Below are 22,510 nucleotides of genomic sequence, written 5' to 3' on the forward strand. Positions count from 1 at the left end.
GCTGACAAGGGAAGTCAAACATAGCATAAAAGCAAGAGAGAGGGCGTATAAAATAGCAAAAATTAGAGGATTGGGGAGATTTTAAAAAGCAATAGAGGGCAACTGAAAAAGCCATAAAGAAAGAAAGGACAAAATATGAAGGTAAGTTAGTCAATAATATAAAAGAGGAAACAAAAAGTTTTCAGATATGTGAAGAGTAAAAGGGAGATGAGAGTGGATACCATACTGCAGAAAAATGATGTTGGAGAGGTAGTAATTGGAGACAAAGAAATGGCAGACAAACTTAAGAAAATTGCATCAGTCTTTTCTGTGGAAGACACAAGCACAATACCAGAAAAGCAAAAATGTCACGGGGCAAAAGTGAGGGTCATCGCTATTACTAAGGAGAAGGTGCTTGGGAAACTGAAAAGGCTGAAGATACAGTAGATCAGTCACCTGGACCAGATAGACTACACCCCGGCATTCTGAAAGAAGTAGCAGAAGAGATCATTAGAAATTATCTTTCAAGAATCATTAGTTTCTGGAATAGTTCCTGACTACTGGAAAATTGCAGATGTCAATTTTGACCTGGCCCAAGAATCCCCTCATAACAAGTCTCTGTGCCAAATTTTGAACCGCAGATCGGTTTAGAATGTGTAAATAACCTATCTGACATTAATAAATGGGTGATTAATCCTTAATTAATGTTTCAGAGATCTAAAATCCATTTCAACAGATATGGGTCAAATTTGACTCAATGTACAAAAATTTGTAGCACCTGTATAAAAGTGTTTTAAGTGAGGTTTTAAGGTGTTTTTACTGTTGTCAAATGTCAAAACAGGTCAAATTTGACCCAAACAGTATGTAAGGATTAAGAACGTAGGGAGGCAGAAGAAATGAAATTATGGGCCAGTTATCATGATGTCAGTGGTTGGAAATATGATGGAATCTATTAGGTAAGGATGAGTTTTCAAGGTACTTGGAGATATGTGGTAAAATAGGTCCAAGTCAGCATGGTTTTCTAAAGGGGAATCTTGTCTGACAAATCTGTTGAAATTCTTTGAGGAAATAACATGCAGAATAGATAAGGTTAAGTAGAACCAGGACACACAAGGAGAAATGTGACAAATGGAGATGTTCGGCAAAACACAAAGCTTTTTTTTTGAGCAACTTTAAGGAGAGAATGGGAGCAGAAGATCTCAGCAAGTTTATAAGCTTGACAGCTCAAATCACAGCCAAAAAGTGGGACAATTAAATTCACAAGCACATGGATAGGAAAGGCTGAGAAGGATATGGGCCAAATTCAGGGAAGTGGGATTAGATGAGGTGGACACTAGGTTGCATAGATGTGATGGGCTAAAGGACTTGCTTACACATTGTACAACTCTAAGACTGTGATAAGCAAGAGGCAAACATTAGAGAGGCACAGACTTAAGAATTAAAGGGCTAAAGAGGTATAAGAGTAAAATTATGGATGGATTGCAAAATACTGGCAGAAATCTTGTAATTGAGGAACTGCTTAACTGAGAGTCTGCATAAGCAGGGGGGTGATGTTACAGGAAGTGAATTCGGACAATGATCACAGGGAAATGGGATGATATTACGTTTGTACACCATAGACAAGCAAGTGTTGGTTTGGAAACCAATGAACTGTCAGGTGAAGAGATTATAGCTCCAAGCAAGAGAACTTGCAGAGGGAGAATAAGAAGATTTAGTTATGCACGATTTCTGGTCTGGAATTCAATTATTGATCAGACTTAACAGTGAGGTTTTTAATGACTATGTTGTATTGTAGACAGCTGTCTAGAAGATGTATAAATTTAATAGCCAAGAAGTAGAGTTTGTGATGCAAAACAAAACTATTTTTGACCTCCCAATTACTGAAGTAAGTAATTTACTAGTGAAAGTTCAAAGATGTTACCTTGCTACAAATGAATTTATTTGAAGTTTAATCATGCAAGGAGATATTTTGCTACAAATGCATGGTCCAAGCAAATTGTATTTCTTAAAATTTATTTTAAGTTGATTTAAGTTGAATCAGAATTTGTTTTATTATCACTGATATACGTCATGAAATTTGTTTTTTGTGGCAGCTGAGCAGTACAGTACAATACATAAAATACTATAAAATACAATAGTAAATATATTAAAATTAAATTAATTAATCAGTGCAAAATGGAGATCATGCTCATGCCTTGGGCCATTGTCCATTCAGAAATCTGATGCTGGAGGGGAAGAAGCAACACTAAAGGTGGATAGTGAGCTGAAAGGGTTTTCTCAAAGTTGACATGATATGAAAAAAAATAAAACATTGAGATACAATTAGGAAGGTTGAACTTAGAAGTTGAATTGACTTTTTTTTGTCTAAACATCCAAGATTTGTCTTACCATGGTTGCAGTGAAAGGAATGTTATCTATCAGAGAACTTGCGAGGGCACTGACCCAAATGACCAGGATTAGAGCAATTGCAAGTCGTTGATCTTCTGGCACAGACTGGAGTAAAGAGAAAAAAAAATACGGGGCATTAGTGTAGAAAAAAATAAGTGACAGATATCAGGCAATCCCAATGGGGAAACTCGCAGTAGGTCAGGCACACACAGCCAACATTTCAAGTTAGTGACTCATCATCATAAACCTAGTCAATTTAAGTCTGATCAAAAGCACGACCTCTTTTCCCCTGACAGGTGCTGCCTGACCTGTTGAATATTTTCAGCATTTTTTTATTATATTTCATATTACCAGCATCTGTCAAATTTTGCTTCAGTATAATGTTACTGTGTTAAAAGAAAAGTATGGAATCCAAAATTAGATCTAGGCAAAAGAAATAAGAAATGCATTGCATTAAGAAATAATTCTGTATTTGCAGAGCATATACAAGAACAGCACTATCAGATATCCAAAAGTAACCAACAATAATGATCTAAACTGACTATCTAGGCAATGAGGTTATACATTCTATTTTTCTTCCCCATAATACATTGAGAATTTTAAACAAAACTACAGTTATGTTATAGAAGGTTTCATTTCTGGAACACTATTCATACAGTTTTCTGTAATACAAACGTTTTCCCCATTGAATCCTATATAAGTGGAGATGCATTCCTGTTGGAGGTTTTTATCTCAAAAGTAGTCCAACACCAGTAGACAATCTATAGGCAATATAAATAATAGTCTTGTGGGCAGCAGGTGGTTTAAATAAACTAAAAATTGATTATATGTTGTTTCATAAAGTGTCATTGCACAAATACCAATAGAAGAGATTGTCTTGTCAGTTTCCAAAGCAAATCCCTTAAGTGGTCTCCCACTGTGAACCAGCAACGTATTGTCATTGTTCTTGGCAAACAAGTTCAGTTCTCAGTATACATTGTGCATTTATTTATTATTCATTTAAATTCAATAAGACCATTTTTTGTTCCATATCTCAAAGTTTTTGGTAGTGATTTGTGATTTTGTAAGGATGAATTTCCATTTCCCCAGCTGCTGTAGTGCAAAGATATGCTCTGAAATGCAAATTAATTGAAGCAATTTACCATTTATTAATCCAATGTTAGTCACTAACTACAATTAATTTCTTATATTCTAGCAAATACAGGAAAGTATTCAAAGTCATTGAAAATTTAAATAAACTTGTTTCTGGTAAAAGGAGGATCAGTAACCAAGGGAGGCAAGTTTAATGCAATTAGCTGAACTGGTAGTAAATTGACAGAGGAAACAGTGAGCTGGTATGATGTAGAATGTTCTGTCTGAAAAGGTGCTGAATACAGGTGCATTAAAGACTTTTGAAAGACAATGAGATAGAGTGGAAAGAAATAAAATTTACAGGACTATTTGGAAAGAGTTAGAGAGCAGGACTATTTAAAGAATTTTTTCATAGAACTGGTACGAGTCAAAAACTCATCATGTCATAGTCATAAAATATGAAAACAGGCCACTTGGACAACTGGTCTATACTAACCAAGATACCCATTTGCTCACTTTTGGCCTGCTGGATCCTTGCACCTAATCAAGCACCTTTTAAATGTTGTTATTGAACTTGCCTCAACCACTTCTTCTGGCATCTCATTGCATATACCCACAACTCTCTGTGTGGGAAAAAAAGTAGCACCTCAAATCTCTTTTCAATTTTCCTCTCACCTGAAACCTATGCCATTGAGTTCTTGGTTCCCCAACACTGGGGGAAAGACTGTATTCACTTTATATACACCTGTAAAAGTTTACTGTATTCCTCCATAAGATCACCGTACACCTCAGTAAGATAACCACAGAGGAACGATGAGCAAAATGGCCTTCTTCCAGGTTATATAACACAACTCTGAGTCAGAATGAGGTGCATTATAAATATTCTTATTCATTTATACAGCACAGTCACAGGCCCTTCCAGCCCAATGAGCCTATGCCACACAATTTTACCTATGTGACTGATTAACCGACCAACCCACCCAACCCCAGAATGTAAGAGGAAACCAGACCACCCAAAGGAAACTCACACAGTCACAGGGAGAACGTACAAACTCCTTATAGACAGTGGCAGCACTAAAACTGGGTTGTTGGCACTGTAATAGTGTTATGCTATCAACATTAGCTAAACGACTAAACTCCGTGTGGGGAGGGTGTTACAGATGGCACTTTACACCTGTGTCATGCTTGCCCTCTCTGGTAAACCAAATAGTTCCACACTACTATTTTGAAGATCTGTTCTTTCTGAAACCACAGCCCATTCTGCATCTTCCTGTAGCAGGTCTTGGTTTGTGCAAACCCTCTCGTGTTAGATAATACAGTCTGCCAGATGGCATAACAGTAATGGCATGGATCTTACATAAACTAACACCATCGAAATGTGCAATTTCTTTATGAACCTGCTTGTTAACTTCAGGTCAGTTTTACAAGTTTGGTGACCTCTGCCTTCTAGGAACATCAGTAAATATGTTCAGAGCAATAATAATTAATACCTTAATGCAGCAATGAAATTGGTTGAGTCACTAACAGTGGGGTGTTGGCAAAGTATTATTTTTAAAGAGTCTGTTGATTTCATTTTAAGAATGATTTTTCTTTGCAGATTCAAGGCAGATTTAAAGACTGTTGTCCGCAGTCCACATGGCTGATTGGAGTTAATTGCGGCCAGTTGGGGTCAGGCTAATTAAAATATTTCAGGACAGCCCCTGGCATTGTTAGTGCCTTTGATTCAGAGCATCTGTTTGGCAATGGGAAGTGATGAGCTGCATGAGGAATTAATAGCCTGTTTTTAGCCCCACCTGCCTGGCAGTTTAAATCAGACCATCAACTTAATACTCTGCTATCATATTGCTCAATATGCTGCCTTCCTGATCTTAGCAGCTGCATTGGAGAGCTAGTTAAATGTGTTGAGGTATAGGAATAAGAGTTAGATTACATTCTAAAGACTTGAGCATGTAACTACTCAGCTGAGAATTGGTAACATCCCCATATGGCTTAGCCAAGAGGCATCATATCCTGAGTCCAGGTTATATTCTTCCGTCAAAATGACCAACGAAAAATTGTAAAGGCACCACGTTATTGATATTTGTGAAAGCCTACTGTGCGCAGGTCTTCTGGCATGTCTAATTGCAGTATACTACATGTAATGGTGGAGGCTTCAAAAAGCACTGGTGAGGCATCACTTCGAGTAATGTGAGGAGTTCTGAGCCCCTTATCTTAGAAAGGATGTGCTGAAACTGGAGAGGGTTCAAAGGAGGTTTACGAAAATGATTCTGAGATTGAAAGGCTTGTCATATGAAGAGTGTTTGCTGGGTCTGGGCCTGTACTCACTGGAGTTCAGAAGAATGAAGAGTAACCTCATTGAAACCTATTGAATGTTGAAAGGCCTCAATAAAGTGGATGTGGAGAGGATGTTTCTTATGCTGGAGGAGTCTAAGACCAGAGGACGCAACCGCAGAATAGAGGAGTGTCCTTTTAGAACAAAGATGAGGTGGAATTTCTTTAGCCAGAGGGTGGTAAACCTGTGGAATTCGATGCCACGGCCGGATATGGAGGCCAAGTTATTGTGTATATTTAAGGCAGGGCTTCATAGGTAGTTGATTGGTCAGGGCATGAAAGGATACGGAGAGAAGGCAGGAGATTGGTGCTGAGCGGGAAAATAGATTAGACGTGATGAAATGGTGGAGTAGATGTAATGAGACAAATAGCCTAATTCTGCTCCTATATCTTAAGGTCCTATGGTCTTATCATAGCACTTTTAACAAGCACTTCAGAGAAGGTGCATCCAATATGTACTTGTGGTGTCTCATCCGAAAATCATGATGTTCCATGAATGCTACAAATAGTAGATTACTTCCAAACATAGGATGTGAAAGAAGACAGACCACAAGTACGTCTTCGACTCTGGTAAAGGATGCAAATAATCTCAGATCAGTGCAACTATTGCCAAGAGGTAGGAGAACCTTGAATATCAGAAACCGACCATTAATCAGCCTGTAATTCTTCTCATATCTGCACCAACCTCTGGTGTGGCCAGAGCTGCTAACTGCAGCAAATGGATCCTTCTCATTTCATTCAGGATAAATGTGATCTCAATAGCACTGTAGCAACTTGAGATCAGTCATGCTTTGTGTGGATAGCAGCAGAAGCAGCAAGTTCTGTTCTGAGAGCTTCCACTCTAACAGTTAGGAGTTACCTTTATCAGAACGGCAGTCTGTTCTCCGATGTAGTCAATCAATTGCAAGTTGGCCAATGCCTAAAATAGAAATGGTAAATTAAGTGTAAAATCAAGAAAGAGATGATCAGTGCAAGACATGGTGGCCTGGTTGCTCTCTGAAAAGACAGGGTCAGCAAATAACTATTTGCACTTCTGGTAAGTTTGTCATTTTTTAGTTAATATGACATCACTAGTTACAAAGTCTTCCCCGAAAGTAGATCTCAGCATGGATTTATCACTTTGCTAGAAGACCCTGCCTCAAGGTTATAGAACTACAGCTCTCAGTTTGGTATTGGATGCATTTGTCAAGTTTTGAACATTTACCTTTGAGCTGATACGTTGAGATGCTGAAACAAACTCGTAACACAATGACAGAGCAGCTCAGATTTCGGGAAACACTACCTGGATGGGTATGGTCAGCTGATCGTGACTTAAAGCAGGTTAAACACCATTAATAATATCCTTCCATCAATTTTACCTCATTTTCTCAACCAATTGTTTTTAATTTTATTTCATTTCTAATGTGACATATTTTTAAATTTTCCCCATAACTTTCACCCATAAAGCTGATCACTTTTGCTACTTGATATTCTCTACATTCATGGTCCGAACTCCAGTTCCAGAGAGCCTCTTGAGAACCAAACCGGCCCACAATCAGTCACAAGTTTGTTTACAGTCAATGAGGGTGAAGATTAGTACAGTCATATTAAACATTCAGCCAGATCACCTAACGACCTTTTTTTAAATTCAATCACAAAATATAGATGGCATCCACCAACACTCTATTCTCAAGCTTGTATTATCTAGAGTCAGAAGAATGAAATAACACTTTTTTGAATGTTACAGAATTCTTACAGGGTGTGACAGACTGGATACTGAAAGAATTAAATTAAATATTGAATAAAAATGCAAAATTATAGGATCATACTATGTAGTAAGCTATTTGGCTCAATAATTTTGGTCCTTTAATTTTCCACTAACACTTCCCAGTTTCTCACTTCATTTCCCCCTTCCCCCACCCACCTACCATCCCCCTCACCTGGTTTCACCTATCACCTGCCAACTTATATTTCTTCCCCTTCTCCCACCACCTTCTTATTACAACTTTTTACCCCTTCCTTTCCAGTCCTGATGAAGTCTGAGCCCAAAACGCTGACTGTTTATGCCTCTCTATAGATGCTGTCTGCCCTTCAGCATTTTCTATGTATTGACTATGTTCTATCTGGTTAAAGAGCTATTCAATTACATTCACTCCCGGTTGTGGGCCATTTTGATTACAATATAGAGGAACAGCTCATATTTTCAGTATAGCTAGTCTGTAATCTAATGGCAGTTAGTCCTGACGAAGGGTCTCGACCCGAAACGTCGACTGTACTTCTTCCTATAGATGCTGCCTGGCCTGCTGTGTTCCACCAGCATTTTGTGTGTGTTGCTCCCCCTCTGTCCCTTATCCTCTCCTCTGATCAGACCAGTTCCTGACATCATTCTATTTTGTTCCACTCTTCCCACTGGGTCCCATAATGTTTCCCACCTCCCTTATTTGATTCCATGATCCACCTACCTTTCCTATCAGCCCTTTGTTCTATCCACCTTTCACCTCCCAGCCTCTGGTGCCATTCCCACTCTTCCCTCCTCCATCTGCCACTCACCTTTCTCCACCCGGATTCACCTATCCCTTACTAGCTCTTGTTCCACCCATCCCTTCACCTTTTTACTCTGGTGATCTCCTTTCTGTCTTTCAGCCTGGATCAAGGGTCTCGACCAATATTTCCTCTAATTTTTGTTTAACAGCTGTGCTGACCAACCATTCGTCTGAGCAGGAAATTTTTACACAGCCTGAAAACTGTGCGGCACTTTAAGTGTTTAAATATTAAGAAAATTTTAATTGCGCAGCAATACAGGCTATGTGCATGGGAACATTTCAGTTACTGCGTGGCCACACACCTGCACAGATTAGAGAGGACAGTAGTCACGACCTAAAATGCCAAATGTCTCTTTCTCTCCATAGATGACCCACTGATTTCCTCCAACACCTACTAAAATTATTGAATTGTGGCATCAATACTATTTTTATGGTGGCATCCATTGGTCTCGAGAGACCATGGATCTGCGCCTGGAGTTTCCAGGGCACAGGCCTGGGCAGGGTTGTATGGGAGACTGGCAGTTGCCCAAGCTACAAGGCCTTCCCCTCTCCACGCCACCGATGTTGTCCAAGGGAAGGGCACTAGGACCCATGCAGCTTGGCACTGGTGACGTCGCAGAGCAATGTGTTGTTAAGTGCCTTGCTCAAGGACACAAACACGCTGCCTCAGCTGAGGCTCGAACCAGTGACCTTCAGGTTACTAGTCTGATGCCTTGCCCACTAGGCCACGCGCCAACAGAATACTATTTTAATATGCTAATCAAGGATGAGCAATAAATTTTGGCTTTGCCAGAAATACTCAGATCCTAAAAATGAAGAAATTAAATAAAACTATATAGTTACTAAGTGCTAATAAGCAGTGAAATTCATATGCAAATACAGCAAGAGAATTAGTCTATTTGAATTAATTATTTGAGTATTTTAGGTATCTTAATGCTAAAAGATTTTATAAGAACATAGATCCTCAATATGCACTAAAAAGAAAAACCACAGGTTCATTCCCATCACAGATTAAGTCGTTTATTCAGTCATTTATAGATTGAGGAATTTGAGCTAAGGACTTTAAATACAGGAAGTGTGGAATATAAAAATTGTATCAATGTTAGTAACCATGGAACGACTAGAGGAAAATGCACAAAACATTGGAGGAACTCTATAGTTTAGGCAGCATCTATGGAGCAAAACGAACAGTCGATGTTTCAGGCAGAGACTCTTCATCAGGACTTGAATGGAAGGGAGCAGAAGCCAGGATAGGAAAATGGGGGAAGGTGGGTCCAGGTGAGGGGAAGGTAGGTGGATGTTTGGAACAGTTGTGGGGGGGAGGGGAATGATGTGAGAAGTTGGGAAGTGAGGTGGAAGAGGTAAATCTCCTGTGTTCTTTAAATTGATGGGTTGTTTTTACAAATTCTATCAGGTTGACAGACGTCTTTCGGGAAATGAAATTTCTACCCTTCCTCATCTGCCTTGTGTGGAACTCCATTTCTGTGCTACCAAATCTGCCAAGTCTGAAGCAAATCCCACCTGATTTTGCATCACAAGAAACTTGAAAATATGAGATATTATCCCTTGCACAGATAGTAAATGTTGACTGTGAATTGCTGAGGACCAGCACCAATCCCTGCATTACATTCCAGACTTCCATTCTCAGAGTGACCCAATTATTCCTACCTCCTTGCTACCAGTAGGTTAACCAATTCTCATTTTATTTCAGTATATTATCCTCAAGGCCAATCAACATCCTGCACAGGGTCTAGTCGAAAACCTTCAGCAATTTCAAATTCACCACATCCATAGACATTCAGCTACCTCCTGTACCTAACAAAGTGGCCACTAAGTATATGTTCATGCTTCTTCTACTGTAACTTCAAGATTTAACATGTTGTGCATTCTGAGATGCCCTTCTGCATATCACTGTCGTAACGTGTGGTTATTTGAGTTATTGTCACCTTCCTGCCAGCTTGAACATTCCTAGCCATCTTTCTTTGACCTCTCTTTTTACTCATAGAACGCCACTCACTTTTTGTCTTTTTGCACCATTCTCTGTAAACTCTAAAGCAGGGGTTCCCGACTTGGTGTCCACAGACTCCTTGGTTAATGGTAGGGGCCCAAGGCATTAAAAAGATTGGGAACCCCTCCTCTAGACACTACTGTGCATGAAAATCCCAGGAGGTCAGCAGTTTCTGAGATACACAAACATATGCAACCAACAATCATTCTCTTTGAGTAATCAACTCACTTAGAGGAGATTACAAGTAGGATAAATAAAGGGGATGTAGTGGATTTTGTGCATTTGGATTTTCAAAAGGCCTTTGACAAAGTGCCACACATGAGGTTGCTTACCAAGTTAAGAGCCCATGATATGACAGGAAAATTACTGGCACTTTGGCTGATTGGTAGGAGGCAGCGAGTGGGAATAAAAAAAGGATCCTTTTCTGGTTGGCTGCTAGTGACAAGTGGTGTTTTGCAGGGGTTGGTGTTGGGACCACTTCTTTTTATGCTGTATATCAATGGTTTAGATGATGGAATAGATGACTTTGTTGCCAAGTTTGCAGATGATACAAAGATTGGTGGAGGGACAGGAAGTGTTGAGGAAACATGTAGGATGCAGAAGGACTTAGACAGATTAGGAGAATGGGCAATAAAGTGGCAAATGAAATACAATGTTGGAAAATGCATGGTCATGCACTTTGGTAGTAGAAATAAATGTGCAGACTATTTTCTGAAAGGGGAGAAAATCCAGGAATCTGAGATGTAAAGGGACTTGGGAGCCCTTGTGCAGAACACCCTGAAGATTAACTTGCAGGTAGAGTCAGTGGTGAGGAAGGCAAATACAATGTTAGCATTCATTTCAAGAGGTCTAGGATACAAGAGCAGGGATGTGATGCTGAGGCTTTATAAGGCACTGGTGAGGCCTCACCTTGAGTATTATGAACAGTTTTGGACTCCTCATCTAAGAAAAGATGTGTTGGCATTGGAGAGGGTTCAGAGGAGGTTCACAAGGATGATTCCAGGAATTAAAGGATTATCATACAAGGAACATTTGATAGCTCTGGGTCTATACTCACTGGAATTTAGAAGGATGAGGGGGGATCTCATCAAAACCATTTGAATTTTGAAAGGCCTAGACGGAGTAGATGTGGAACGGATGTTTTCCATGGTGGGGGAGCTCTAGGAAAAGAAGGCACAGCCTCAGGATAGAGGGGTGCCCATTTAAAACAGAGATGTGGAGAAATTTTCTTAGCCAGAGGGTGGTGAATTTGTGGAATTTATTACCACAAGCAGCTGTGGAGGCCAGGTTGCTGGGTGTATTTAAGGCAGTGATAGATAGGTTCTTGACTGGACACGGCATCAAAGGTTACAGGAAGAAGGCCTGGGAGTGGATCTGAGGAGGGGTAAAAAGGATCGGCCATGATTGGATGGCGGAGCAGACTCAATGGGCCAAATGGGCTGGTTCTGCTCCTATGTCTTATGGTCTTATTCCATAATCAAAGTCTCTCATTTCTTCCCCATTCTGATGTTTACAAATGAACCTCTTGACCAGGTCTGCATGCTTTTATGCATTGAGTTGCTACAATCTGATTGGCTGGTTAGATATTTGTATTAAAGAGCTAGTGTACAGGTGTACCTAAAAAAAAAAGGGACACAGAGTCTATTCTACTGATCACATCCTTAAAGCACTTCAGAACATTTTTCAAACACCATTTTATTTTCATAAATCTTTATTGACTGCTGCATCCAATTGTTTTCATCAAAGTGTTCTGTTATTACATCCTTTATTATGGGTGCAAGTAATAACAGGGGATGAAATGGTATTGCTCTCCTCATAGGCAACATGTACTTTCTCTGACAGATGCCCTCCATAACTGCCATTACTCCTTAAGCCATTCCTGCACAGACAGGTAAACATCATCTCTCAACCCAGTGCTTGCAGACATTGTCAATACCTGTTGCATGACCCTGCAAACTTAATTATTTAATTGTCCTTATGCACCCCCGTTCTGGATTAAATCCTGAAGGTATCTTCGTCCAGATCTGAGTCAATTCTCTATTTCTTTGTGTTGACCACAGATTCCCCATGTGCCAGACCAATTTTCATTCAATTCCATTACTCATGGTTCATTTGAAAATTGTTACTTATTTCAGGAAATTTTACCATGCCACCTAGTTTAGCAAATACACCCATTCCAAACTCACTTCTTACAATTTATTGTTTACCTGCATTTTACTTCCTCTGTATCCATTACACTTTATTCTGCGATGTTACTGATTTACATTGTTCTACCTCGATGCACTATGTAATCTTTTAATTTTTATAAAGTTCAAAAATTCAAAGTGCAATGTAAATTTTTAACAAGTATGTTAATGTCACCATATACAATGACCCTGAGATTCATTTTCTTGCAGGCATTCACAGAAGAACAAAGAAATACTACAGAATCCATGAAAAACCACAGCAAATCTGACAAGCGACCAATGTGCAAAAGTATGCAAGACAATTTTTTCTCTGTAGCTTTGTACATGTGACAATAAAAAACCAATAGCAAGTTTCTTGAAATTAAACAATCACAATGATAAAGTATCTGAGAATTCAATCTGATCTTAAATAGAATAATGAATAATGAAAATAATGAAAGCCTCTGACTATTGTAGTTTGCCTTCAAAAGTTGTTTCCATCAACATCCATTGAACCAAATTTCAGAAGCAGAAACACCCATGGGGTGGGGTGGGGGTAGAATTGATACAATTAATAAAGTAACTGCTTCATATTCCCACCTCCAAGAGGACAACGACTTTATCATCATTTGGAAGCTTGCATGCCTCAACGACCCAGGGAGCTATACTGGCTGGAGTCAGGGCTTTATGCTTTGGCTCTTGGCAGGGTCACCCATGCCAAACAGATGAAAAGGTAGAGGCCAGACTAAACGTGGTCCACTGGTCCTCCAGGTTCGGGGGTTCAGCTCAGGGCTAACAACCCTGACTAGTAAAACAAAACTGTTACGGAAACAGCAAAGAAGAATCCTTTTACATCCGAGTGTGACGGTATTCCTGAGACTCCACCTGGGACTTGCATGACTGATGATAGTGAAATCCGAGAGGAAGCTAGTGACATGATGAAGGAAATGCTGAACACCACCAGGGTTGCTGCCCTAAACACCAGCAGCATAATGGGCAGTAAGTAAGTTCATCTCCACAGTGACCTCGGTTCAGTTCTGACCCTCATTTCCTAGGTTTCATCCAATACTCTGGTTTCTTCACGTGTCCTAAAAATATTTGTGCTCAGAAGTTAACTGGAACTCATGTGTAGGTAAAGTGGTAGAATTTGGGGCAGGGAGATGTTCATGGAGTCATGGATGGAAATGGTATGAGAATAAAATGGGTTAAGGTAGGATTCATCTAATAATGGCCAGTTGATGGTTTGTACAGTTTCAATGGGCCGAATAGCTTATTATGACACCACAACTTAGCAATAGAGCTCTACTGTACATCAAACAGAGGATAATACCTCAGTCTTATCACTTTCCCTCCTCTTTATATTGGCTATTTCCCTGGAACACTCTCAGTCCTTCTAAGACCATAAAATGATCAGAGATAGAAGCAGAATTAGGCCAATGGGCCCATCGAGTCTACTGCACCATTTCATCCTGGCTGACCCATTTCCCTCTCAGCCCCAATCCCCTGCCTTCTCCCTATATCCCTTCAAACTATGACTAATCAAGAATCTATCAACCTGTGTCTTAAACATACCCAATAACCTGGCCCCCACAGCTGTCTCTGGCAATGAATTCCACAAACTCACCACCCACTGGCTATTCTGAGGCTGTGTCCTCTGGTCTTATACTCCCCCACCCAAAAGAAACATCCTCCCACATCCACTCTGTTGAGATCTTTCAACATTCAACATGCAAGGTTTCAATCCAAAATGTTGACCTTTCTCCACCACAGATGCCGCTCGACTAGCAGATCATTTGTTCAGACCACCAGAAGCTGACCTCCTCTTGCAGATTGTTACAACAAGGGGCAAACGTCTTCCTTTTTGCACAGGTCTTATTATGCATTTTGTAATCCATTGAACAGTTCGTTTTTTTCTTGAGTCGTTGTCCTGAGAGTTAATGTCCACTGGGAAATTCAGTTGCTGCAGTTTCTTGCTGATTACAATTAAACTATAAAAACTATAGGGGCTGAATTAGGCCATTCAGCCCATCAAGTCTGCTCTGCTATTAAAGCATTGTTGATTATTTTTTCTCAAACCCCTTTCTCCTGTGTTAACTCTATAGCCCTTAACACCCCCACCTTACCAACCAAGAATCTATCAATATCCACCCAAAATACACTCAGTGAATTGTCCTCCACTGCTCCCTACGGAAACAAGTTTCACAGATCTGCCATCCCCTGACTGAAGAAATTTCTCCTCATCTCAGTTTTCAAAGGATGTCCCTTTATTCTAAGTCATCCCCTCAATGCCCTCTCTATCCAGGCCTTTCAGCATTCGATAGGTTTAGATGAGATCTGCCCTCAACTCCCCGAACTCCACTGAGTTTATTGGTGAAGGGGGTTTAAGAGTTATAGGGAGAAAAACGATAAAAGATAATACTGTTATTTGTTTCATGTACACCAAAGCATACAGTGAGCTGCGTCATTGCGTCAGTGACCAACACGGTCATGGAAGATGTGGTAGGGAGAGCCACAAGTTTTGCCATGCTGCAGGTGTCAACATAGCTTGGCCACATCTTAACAGCTCTAACCTGTACATCTTTGGAATATGGGAGAAGACCAGAGCATATAGATGAAACCCACAGTCATGGTGGGGTGGGGGGGGGGGGGGGAATGTACTCTAACTGCTACATTACTATGCCACCAGGAGAATAGGGTTCAAAGATTCCAACTATATTTATTTAGAATCGAGGTATATATGCAGTATACAACCATGAGATCGTTTGAATGGGGTTGAAAAATATTAAGCATGCAATCCTAACCTTCACAATTAATTTTAAAAAAAGCATACATGTACCTCCATCAGGACAAACAGAGCAGCAAAGAATAGAAGTGTTGCCCATTCTATCCTGTGCAGTATTATCTCAAAGTCTTGGATGTCTGCCAGCACCAGCAACCATATGGCACCTAATATTGCAATCCAACCTATTAAAATGCATGTGAAAAGTTAGTAGAAGAACAATAAGTAACACTTAACAAAAACTAGTAACTCAAACTTAATGAAGGCTATTTCCAGAGTGATATGCAAACAAATGCTGGGGGAGCTCAGTAGGTCAGGCGGCATTTATGGAGAGGTATAAAGAGTCAATGTTTCAGGCTGCAATCCTTCATCAGGGTGGCCTGAAATGTTGACTCTTCATTCCTCTCCATAAATTCTGCCTGACCTGCTGAGTTCCTCCAGTGTTGTGTGTGTATTTTCTGAATTTCCAGCATCTGCAGAATCTCTTGTGTTCAAAACTATTTCTAGGACCTTTATTGGAAGAGATTCCTTACAGCTTTGGTTATCAAACTGTGTGTGATAAATATGAAACAGCAGCTCATTTTGTGCATCTCACTGCACTGCCAAAAGTTAATGGTCGATACAAATTAAAACAATTAGCAATTTAGGATTTCCAGCTGGTGGGTTGGTGTAGAGTAAGAATGACTTGTAGTTTTTTTATATATCATTATTAATTCCATGTCATAATTATAGCTAAATATAAGTTGTGTGGGCAGTTGCGAGGCACACAAAAATGAAAAATATATTTATGATATACACCATTAGGCCATAAGACATAGGAGCAAAATTAGGGCATTTGACCCATCGAGTCTGCTCTCCCATTCAATTATGGTTGATTTCTTTTACCTTTCAAACCTGTTTTCTGTATGTAATCATTAACACCCTGATTTACCAAGAACCTATCAACCGCCACTTTAACTTTGCACAATGACTAGGCCACAATGGCCGTCTCAGGTAATGAATTCCAAAGATTCACCACCCTCTGGCAAAATAAATTCCTCCTCATCTCCTCATCTGACAAGCTCGAAATAAGTTGCAGTAAGTTGTAAAACTAGTCAGCTCTAGCATGAGTACTAGCCTCACTAGTACCCAAGACAACTTCAAGGAGCGTACCACCTAAGGAATGTGGTGTCAATCATTAAGGAACTCCACCCCACCACCCAGGTCATGCCGTCTTCTCATTTTTACTGTTGGAAAGGAGGAAGGAAGCCTTAAGCACACACTCAGCAATTTAGGAACAGCTTCTTCCCCTCTGCTGTCCAATTTCTAAATGGACACTGAACCCACCAACACTACCTTACTACATTTTTATTTCCATTTTATTTTGAACTACTTATTTTAACTTAACTGCTTAATAGACATGTATTAATACTTACTGTAATTCGGTTTATTTTGTTATATTTATTTATCATGTATTTCATTGTACTGCTGCCGTAAAGTTAAAAAATGTCATGACATATGCTGGTGTTATTAAACCTGATTCTGATTCTAAAGGGATGTCCTTGTATTCTGAGGTAGTGTCCTCTGCTCTTAGACTCTCCCACTATTGGAAACATCCTCTCCACATCCACACTGTCTAGTCACATAGCACATCATTATCAATGAATTTCTGTATTTTGTCTGCTACTTTGCCAAGTACAGTACCAGCACATCTCAGAGAAAATCGAACTATGAGTAAACAGGAAAACTGAAAAGTTGTGGTGCTGTTAGGAAAAAGGGACATCAGTCAGCAATCATGCAATTTTTATATATTTCAAATTACCTACAGGAATCAAGTGATAATGGAAGTTGTTGAATTATATAGTCACAGTAAAGTTCAAGTTTATTGTCATCTAACTGTACATGTATACAACAAATAAAACAATGTTCTGCCAGACCATGGTGCGCCCACAAAACACGTATCACATACAGCCCATAAAACAAAATATTACCATAAATAATTTAATGAAATAGAATTCAAAATGCATGTAGTACACAGCTTAGGTAAACAGTAATCAGCTCATTATTCTGCTGATGAGACCTCAGTGGTGGAAGGGTATTCTTTTGTCTCACAACCTGGCAGTCTTAGTCCTAATGCTCCTGTACCCCCTTCCTGATGGTAGTGTGACCCACGACATCCCAGAGATTGTGGGAAGAGTGGTAGGGATCTTCAAAAATACTTTGGGCCTTCATATACAATGTTCCAAGTAAATGTAATAAAAAGAGAAATGTTACAGACACGGAACAGGCCCTTCAGCCCATCATATTCATTCTGACATTTTTGCCCATCTACGGTGTACATAGATGCCTCTGGACACATCTTCAGTGAAGTTCCTGGAATCGTCGGGTGTTTCGGGTCTTTCAACATCATACAGCTTCCTCCAGGTGACCCAGCCAGGGCTGATCAGACTCAGGCTTGTATCCAGATGGCTAGCTACATATGACTCCATGGCTCCCCTTTTTTGAGCCACAGCCATCTTGAGGCCCTCTCTGCAGCATCAGTGGTACTGCGGATGGCTCTCCTCTTCCCCTCTCCCTCGATGCCCAAATTGCTGAAGGCTCTGGCTAAAGAACAGACTGCGAATCCCCTACATCCAACCTCCACTGGGAGACACCTCGCTCTCCACCCAGCCTGCAGAGCCATTCAGCTGCGACGCTGACAATGATTGTTCTCATGGCTTATAGCTTTCTATTGGCCTCTCCCTTCACCATTGCCTCCAGAATTTGGTTTACAGTTTCATCAAACTGCTTCCACAGTGAAGTCATGTTAGCTTCAGGACATTTGATTCCCCTCCTGTTAGACTTAATGTTAGAGGGATTAGTTTGCAACACTTGGAGGTTCCAGGCACTATGGGGTGACTCTGGGCCTGGCACCTCTTTTGTTTCACCAGTACAATATAATTGTACTTGCCTGCGTTAAGACTGTCTCCTACAATGCGTTGTCTATTTAAGTGTCCGTGTAAATGTTTCTTAGACATGGTGGTTGTATCTGTCATCACCACCTCTTCTAGCAGCAAGTCTCAATTATCAATCATTCTGCATGGAAAAAAAAAACCCTTCCCTCAAATCCCTTTAAGAAACATTCATTTAGGACCTTGCTGACATCACCTAGCTCCACACATAGATTACCCCTTTGCTCCTGTACGTTCAAAATAAATTTATTATCGAAGTATGTATACAGTATATCACCAAATACTACCCTGACATTCATTTTCACAGAAAGCCTGCAAGAAAATGAATCTCAGGTTAGTATTTGGTGCTTGATCTTTCCCTGGCTATCCTCTTGCTCCTGATACACTTAGATAATGTCTTGAGATTCTCCTTTAAATCTTACTTGCTTATGATGTTTCATAGCTCATTTTTGCCCTCCTAATCTCATTCTTAAATTCTCTCCTATACTTCTATACTCCTCAAAAGATTACCTCAACCCCAGTTGCCTTTACCTGCCATGTGTTTATTAATCACATTTCTCACCTCTCCACCTTTTCATCAACGTCTCCCCCCCACCCCATCCCCAGATTCTACTACACATGTACACTCCAGGAGAAATCCACAATTTCCAATTATCCTTGCAACCTCACATTGTGGGAGGAATCCGGAGCAACTGTAGGGAATCCATGTGATCATGGGGGGGCAGGCAGACACCATGTAGACAGCGCTCAAAGTCTGAATCGAATTTCAATCACCGGCACCACATGGCAGCGGCTCCAGAAATGGTACCACAGTGATGCTCACAAGTAAAAGGTCAGACATTGATCAATTGAATTTAACACAAGAGACTCTGCAGATGCTGGAAATCCAGAGTAATGCACACAAGATGCTGGAGGAACTCAGCAGGTCAGGAACCATCTATGGAAAGGAATAAAGAGTTGACGTTTCAGGCCAAGACCCTTCACCAGGATACTTACAGGTTTTAACCCTGCTCGGTGTCCCATTTGTCCAGCAATCTGTTGTGTGACTAGATGGACTAGTGCCCTCACAATCCACTTTGCTATGATCTTGCACTTTTCTGTGGCAATTATACTTCATGCTGCATTGTTATTGGTTTCCTTTGTCCTACCTGATTGCACTGTGTTTCCTGGTAAGTCAGCTCATCAAAGGTTATGGCAAGAACCTTTGGCAGGTTATGGCAGGTGTATGGGGTTTGGTGGGAGCGGCCATGATGGAATGGTGGAGCAGACTCGATAGGCTGAATGGTCTCATTCTGCTCCTACATCTTATAGAATCATAGAAATCTACAGCACATTACAGGCCCTTCAGCCCACAATGTTATTCCAACCATGTAACCAACCCTAGAAACTGCCTAGAATTTCCCTATCGCATATCCCTCTATTTTTCTTAAACTCCATGTACCTATCTGAGTTTCTTAAAAGACACTATTTTATCCACCTCTACCACTGTTGCTGGTAGTGATTCCACACACCCACCATTCTCTGTGTGAAAAACCTAGCTCTGACATCCCCCTTGTACCTACTTCCAAGCACCTTAAAACTATGCCCCCTCATGTTAGCCATTTCAGCCCTGGGAAAAAGCCTTTGGCTATCCCCACAATCAATGCCTCTCATCATCTTATACATCTCTATCAAGTCACCTCTCATCCTCTGTCACTCCAAGGAGAAAAGCGAGCTCACTCAAACTATTCTCATTAGGCATGTTCCCCAATCCAGGCAAGATCCTTGTAAATCTCTTCTGCACCCTTTCTATGGCATCCACATCCTTCCTGTAGTGAGGTGAGCAGAACCTAACACAGTATTCCAAGTGGGGTCTAACTAAGGTCTTATATAGCTTTAACATTACGGTCTTATGCGTAATGATTTAATCAGTATGAACAGTATGCAAGACAAGATTTTCACTGCATCTCAGTACATGTGACAAGGATCAACCACTACCAATACATTTGCCATCCCTAGCTGGTGTACAACAGATGAACAAAGTACTTCCAGAACCTTGGCACAGCCTGAGTGAATATGGTGATGTGAACGAAAGGTTGGATATGACATCAATCAGGTCTCCAGTGTGATTCTAATGCTCTGCAATGTGGATGACTTGGGAGAGCTTAGATTAATTTCCTACCATTAGTCTTCCAAAATGATGCACTCAATCATTTGAGTGGATGTGGAGGGGATGTTTCCTATAGTGGGGGAGTCCAGGAGCTGAGGGCACAGGCTCATAATGGAAGGACAGCCCTTTACAACAGAGATGAGGAGGAACTTCTTTAGTCAGGGAGCAGCGAATCTGTGGATTTCCTTGCTACAGACGGCTGTGGAGGCCAAGTCGTTAGTCATATTTAAAGCAAAGCTTAATAGGTTCTTGATTAGTAGGGGGTGTGAATAGTTCCAGGGAGAAGCTGCGGAATGTGATGAGAGGGATAATAAATCAGCTATGGAGCAGCGAACACAGAAGGACAAATGGCCTAATTCTGTTTCTAGGTCTTATGGTTTTATGGTCAATCCTCGGAGTGAGGCTTGAACTCATAATACTCTTACATTAGTTGCACTTTAGTGTGACGAGTTTTCACATTATCACATCATCAAAGGGCATTTACTTTGATTGCCAGGTTTAACTGTCAATGATAAGTTTAATTGCCAATTAAAATGAAAACCAACAAGTAAGCAGAAGTCCAAGACTGATGTACAATTTGCATAAAACCAGTGGCGTGTGGTGTAAATCAACAGTGGATTCTGGAGATTGACAACGCCATTCATTAATGCCTTGAATTTACTGGCCAATTTTCCCATTCACCATGGCATACCTTTCAAACATGCTATTAGTTTTTCAGCAAGATTTGCCCTTTTGTCCTGATGCACCAGATTATTTACTCTCGACCTCTTTCTCTGCACACTAAAACCATTGGTTGCCAAAGTGGACCTGCCTCTTAAACTGTGGCCATTTAATGTGCTCAAATTCAGGGATAAGTCACTTTATCATTTACTTTTATTTGTTTTCCTTCTAATTAGTTTCTGCCAACACATCCTCCTAACGAGGTGTGCAGATAATCCGTGCACAAAGCAACTGCCCATGCTACATGAATCCACCGGTCTCTGAAGAAATAACTAGATCGGAAAGAAAAGAATTACGAGAAAGAGAAGAAGTTAAGCAGAAAAGGTTTATAAAGATGAAACACATTTATTACTTTCTGATAAAAAACAGAATCAGAAACAGATGTAATATTACTAATGTATGCTGCCTGGCCTGCTGCGTTCCACCAGTATTTTGTGTGTGTTGCTTGAATTTCCAGCAACTGCAGATTTCCTCGTGTTTGCTCCTAAAATTTGTTGTTTTACAGAAGCAGTACGGTGCAGTACAAAAAAAATGCAATAAGACATATATAAAAAATAATTAAATAGTAGTGCAAAAAGAGAGGAAAAATAGTGAGGTGCTGTTCACGGGCTGGTTCATCGTCTGTTCAAAAATCCGATGGCAGAAGGGAAGAAGCTGGTCCTAAAACACTGAGTGTATGTCTTCTGGTTCCTGTACCTTCTCCCTGATGGAAGTAATAAGAAGAGAGCATGCCCTGGTTGATGGGGCTCCTAAATGATGGATGCCGCCTTTCTGAGGCATTGCCTTTTGAAGAAATCCTCGATGCTGGGGAGTCCAATGCCCATGATAGAGCTGGCTGAGTTCACAGCCATCAGCGGCTTTTTCCGAACCTGTACAATTGCCCCTCCTTACCAGATGGCGAAGCAACCAGTTAGAATACTCCTGATGGTACATGATAATTAATGGCAGTGGATAGAAAATAGATAAGAAACAATAGGGAAATGTTTGTAAGGCAGTATTCTTCAGAGAAAAACATATGGTATTAAGCGTTAAAATCATAAGCACATGTACACTATAAGGCTTGCTTTCACATTTGGATCATTTTAGAGGTGACTTTATTCTACTTATATCACTGAAAAATCAGCATTTTTGGTTTTCTAAAGAATTCAGATGACTATATAAATTGTTGGCTTCTGGAATAAATTGCAACTAATGATAGCAACACCTATATAAAGCAACTTGTTTGGCCACTGCAAATTTACTAATCCATTTTTGTACCCCCAAGCAATCTAGCAACGTCAATGACTCAAGTATTCAGGATAAGTTCATAAACAAATGTAATTGCCTGTTTGTTAATGCACAATTTCCAAAAGCAAATTTCTCCTTATATGATGTATTACCAACTCAGAGTTGGACCGGTGTAAAAATAAATTGAAGTCGGTCTTCAGAATTATTGTTTTATTTTTGGTAAAAGGCAAAGAAAAATTGA

The 22,510-nt window shown here is 40.3% G+C and overlaps 1 protein-coding gene across 1 annotated transcript in view; it reads right to left on the reverse strand.

Moving 5' to 3' along the window:
* oca2 (oculocutaneous albinism II) overlaps positions 1 to 22,510 on the reverse strand; it is a 509,488-nt gene that overhangs the window by 110,904 nt on the left and 376,074 nt on the right. The window contains exons 19-21 of the mRNA XM_073041884.1: positions 15,301 to 15,428; positions 6,629 to 6,688; positions 2,368 to 2,472 (exon numbers count right to left, since the gene is read on the reverse strand). Coding sequence (XP_072897985.1) covers positions 2,368 to 2,472; positions 6,629 to 6,688; positions 15,301 to 15,428 — 293 coding nt within the window. The remainder of the gene's footprint in view (positions 1 to 2,367; positions 2,473 to 6,628; positions 6,689 to 15,300; positions 15,429 to 22,510) is intronic.

This window comes from Hemitrygon akajei, chromosome 4 (genome assembly GCF_048418815.1).
Source record: "Hemitrygon akajei chromosome 4, sHemAka1.3, whole genome shotgun sequence".
Taxonomy (NCBI): domain Eukaryota; kingdom Metazoa; phylum Chordata; class Chondrichthyes; order Myliobatiformes; family Dasyatidae; genus Hemitrygon; species Hemitrygon akajei.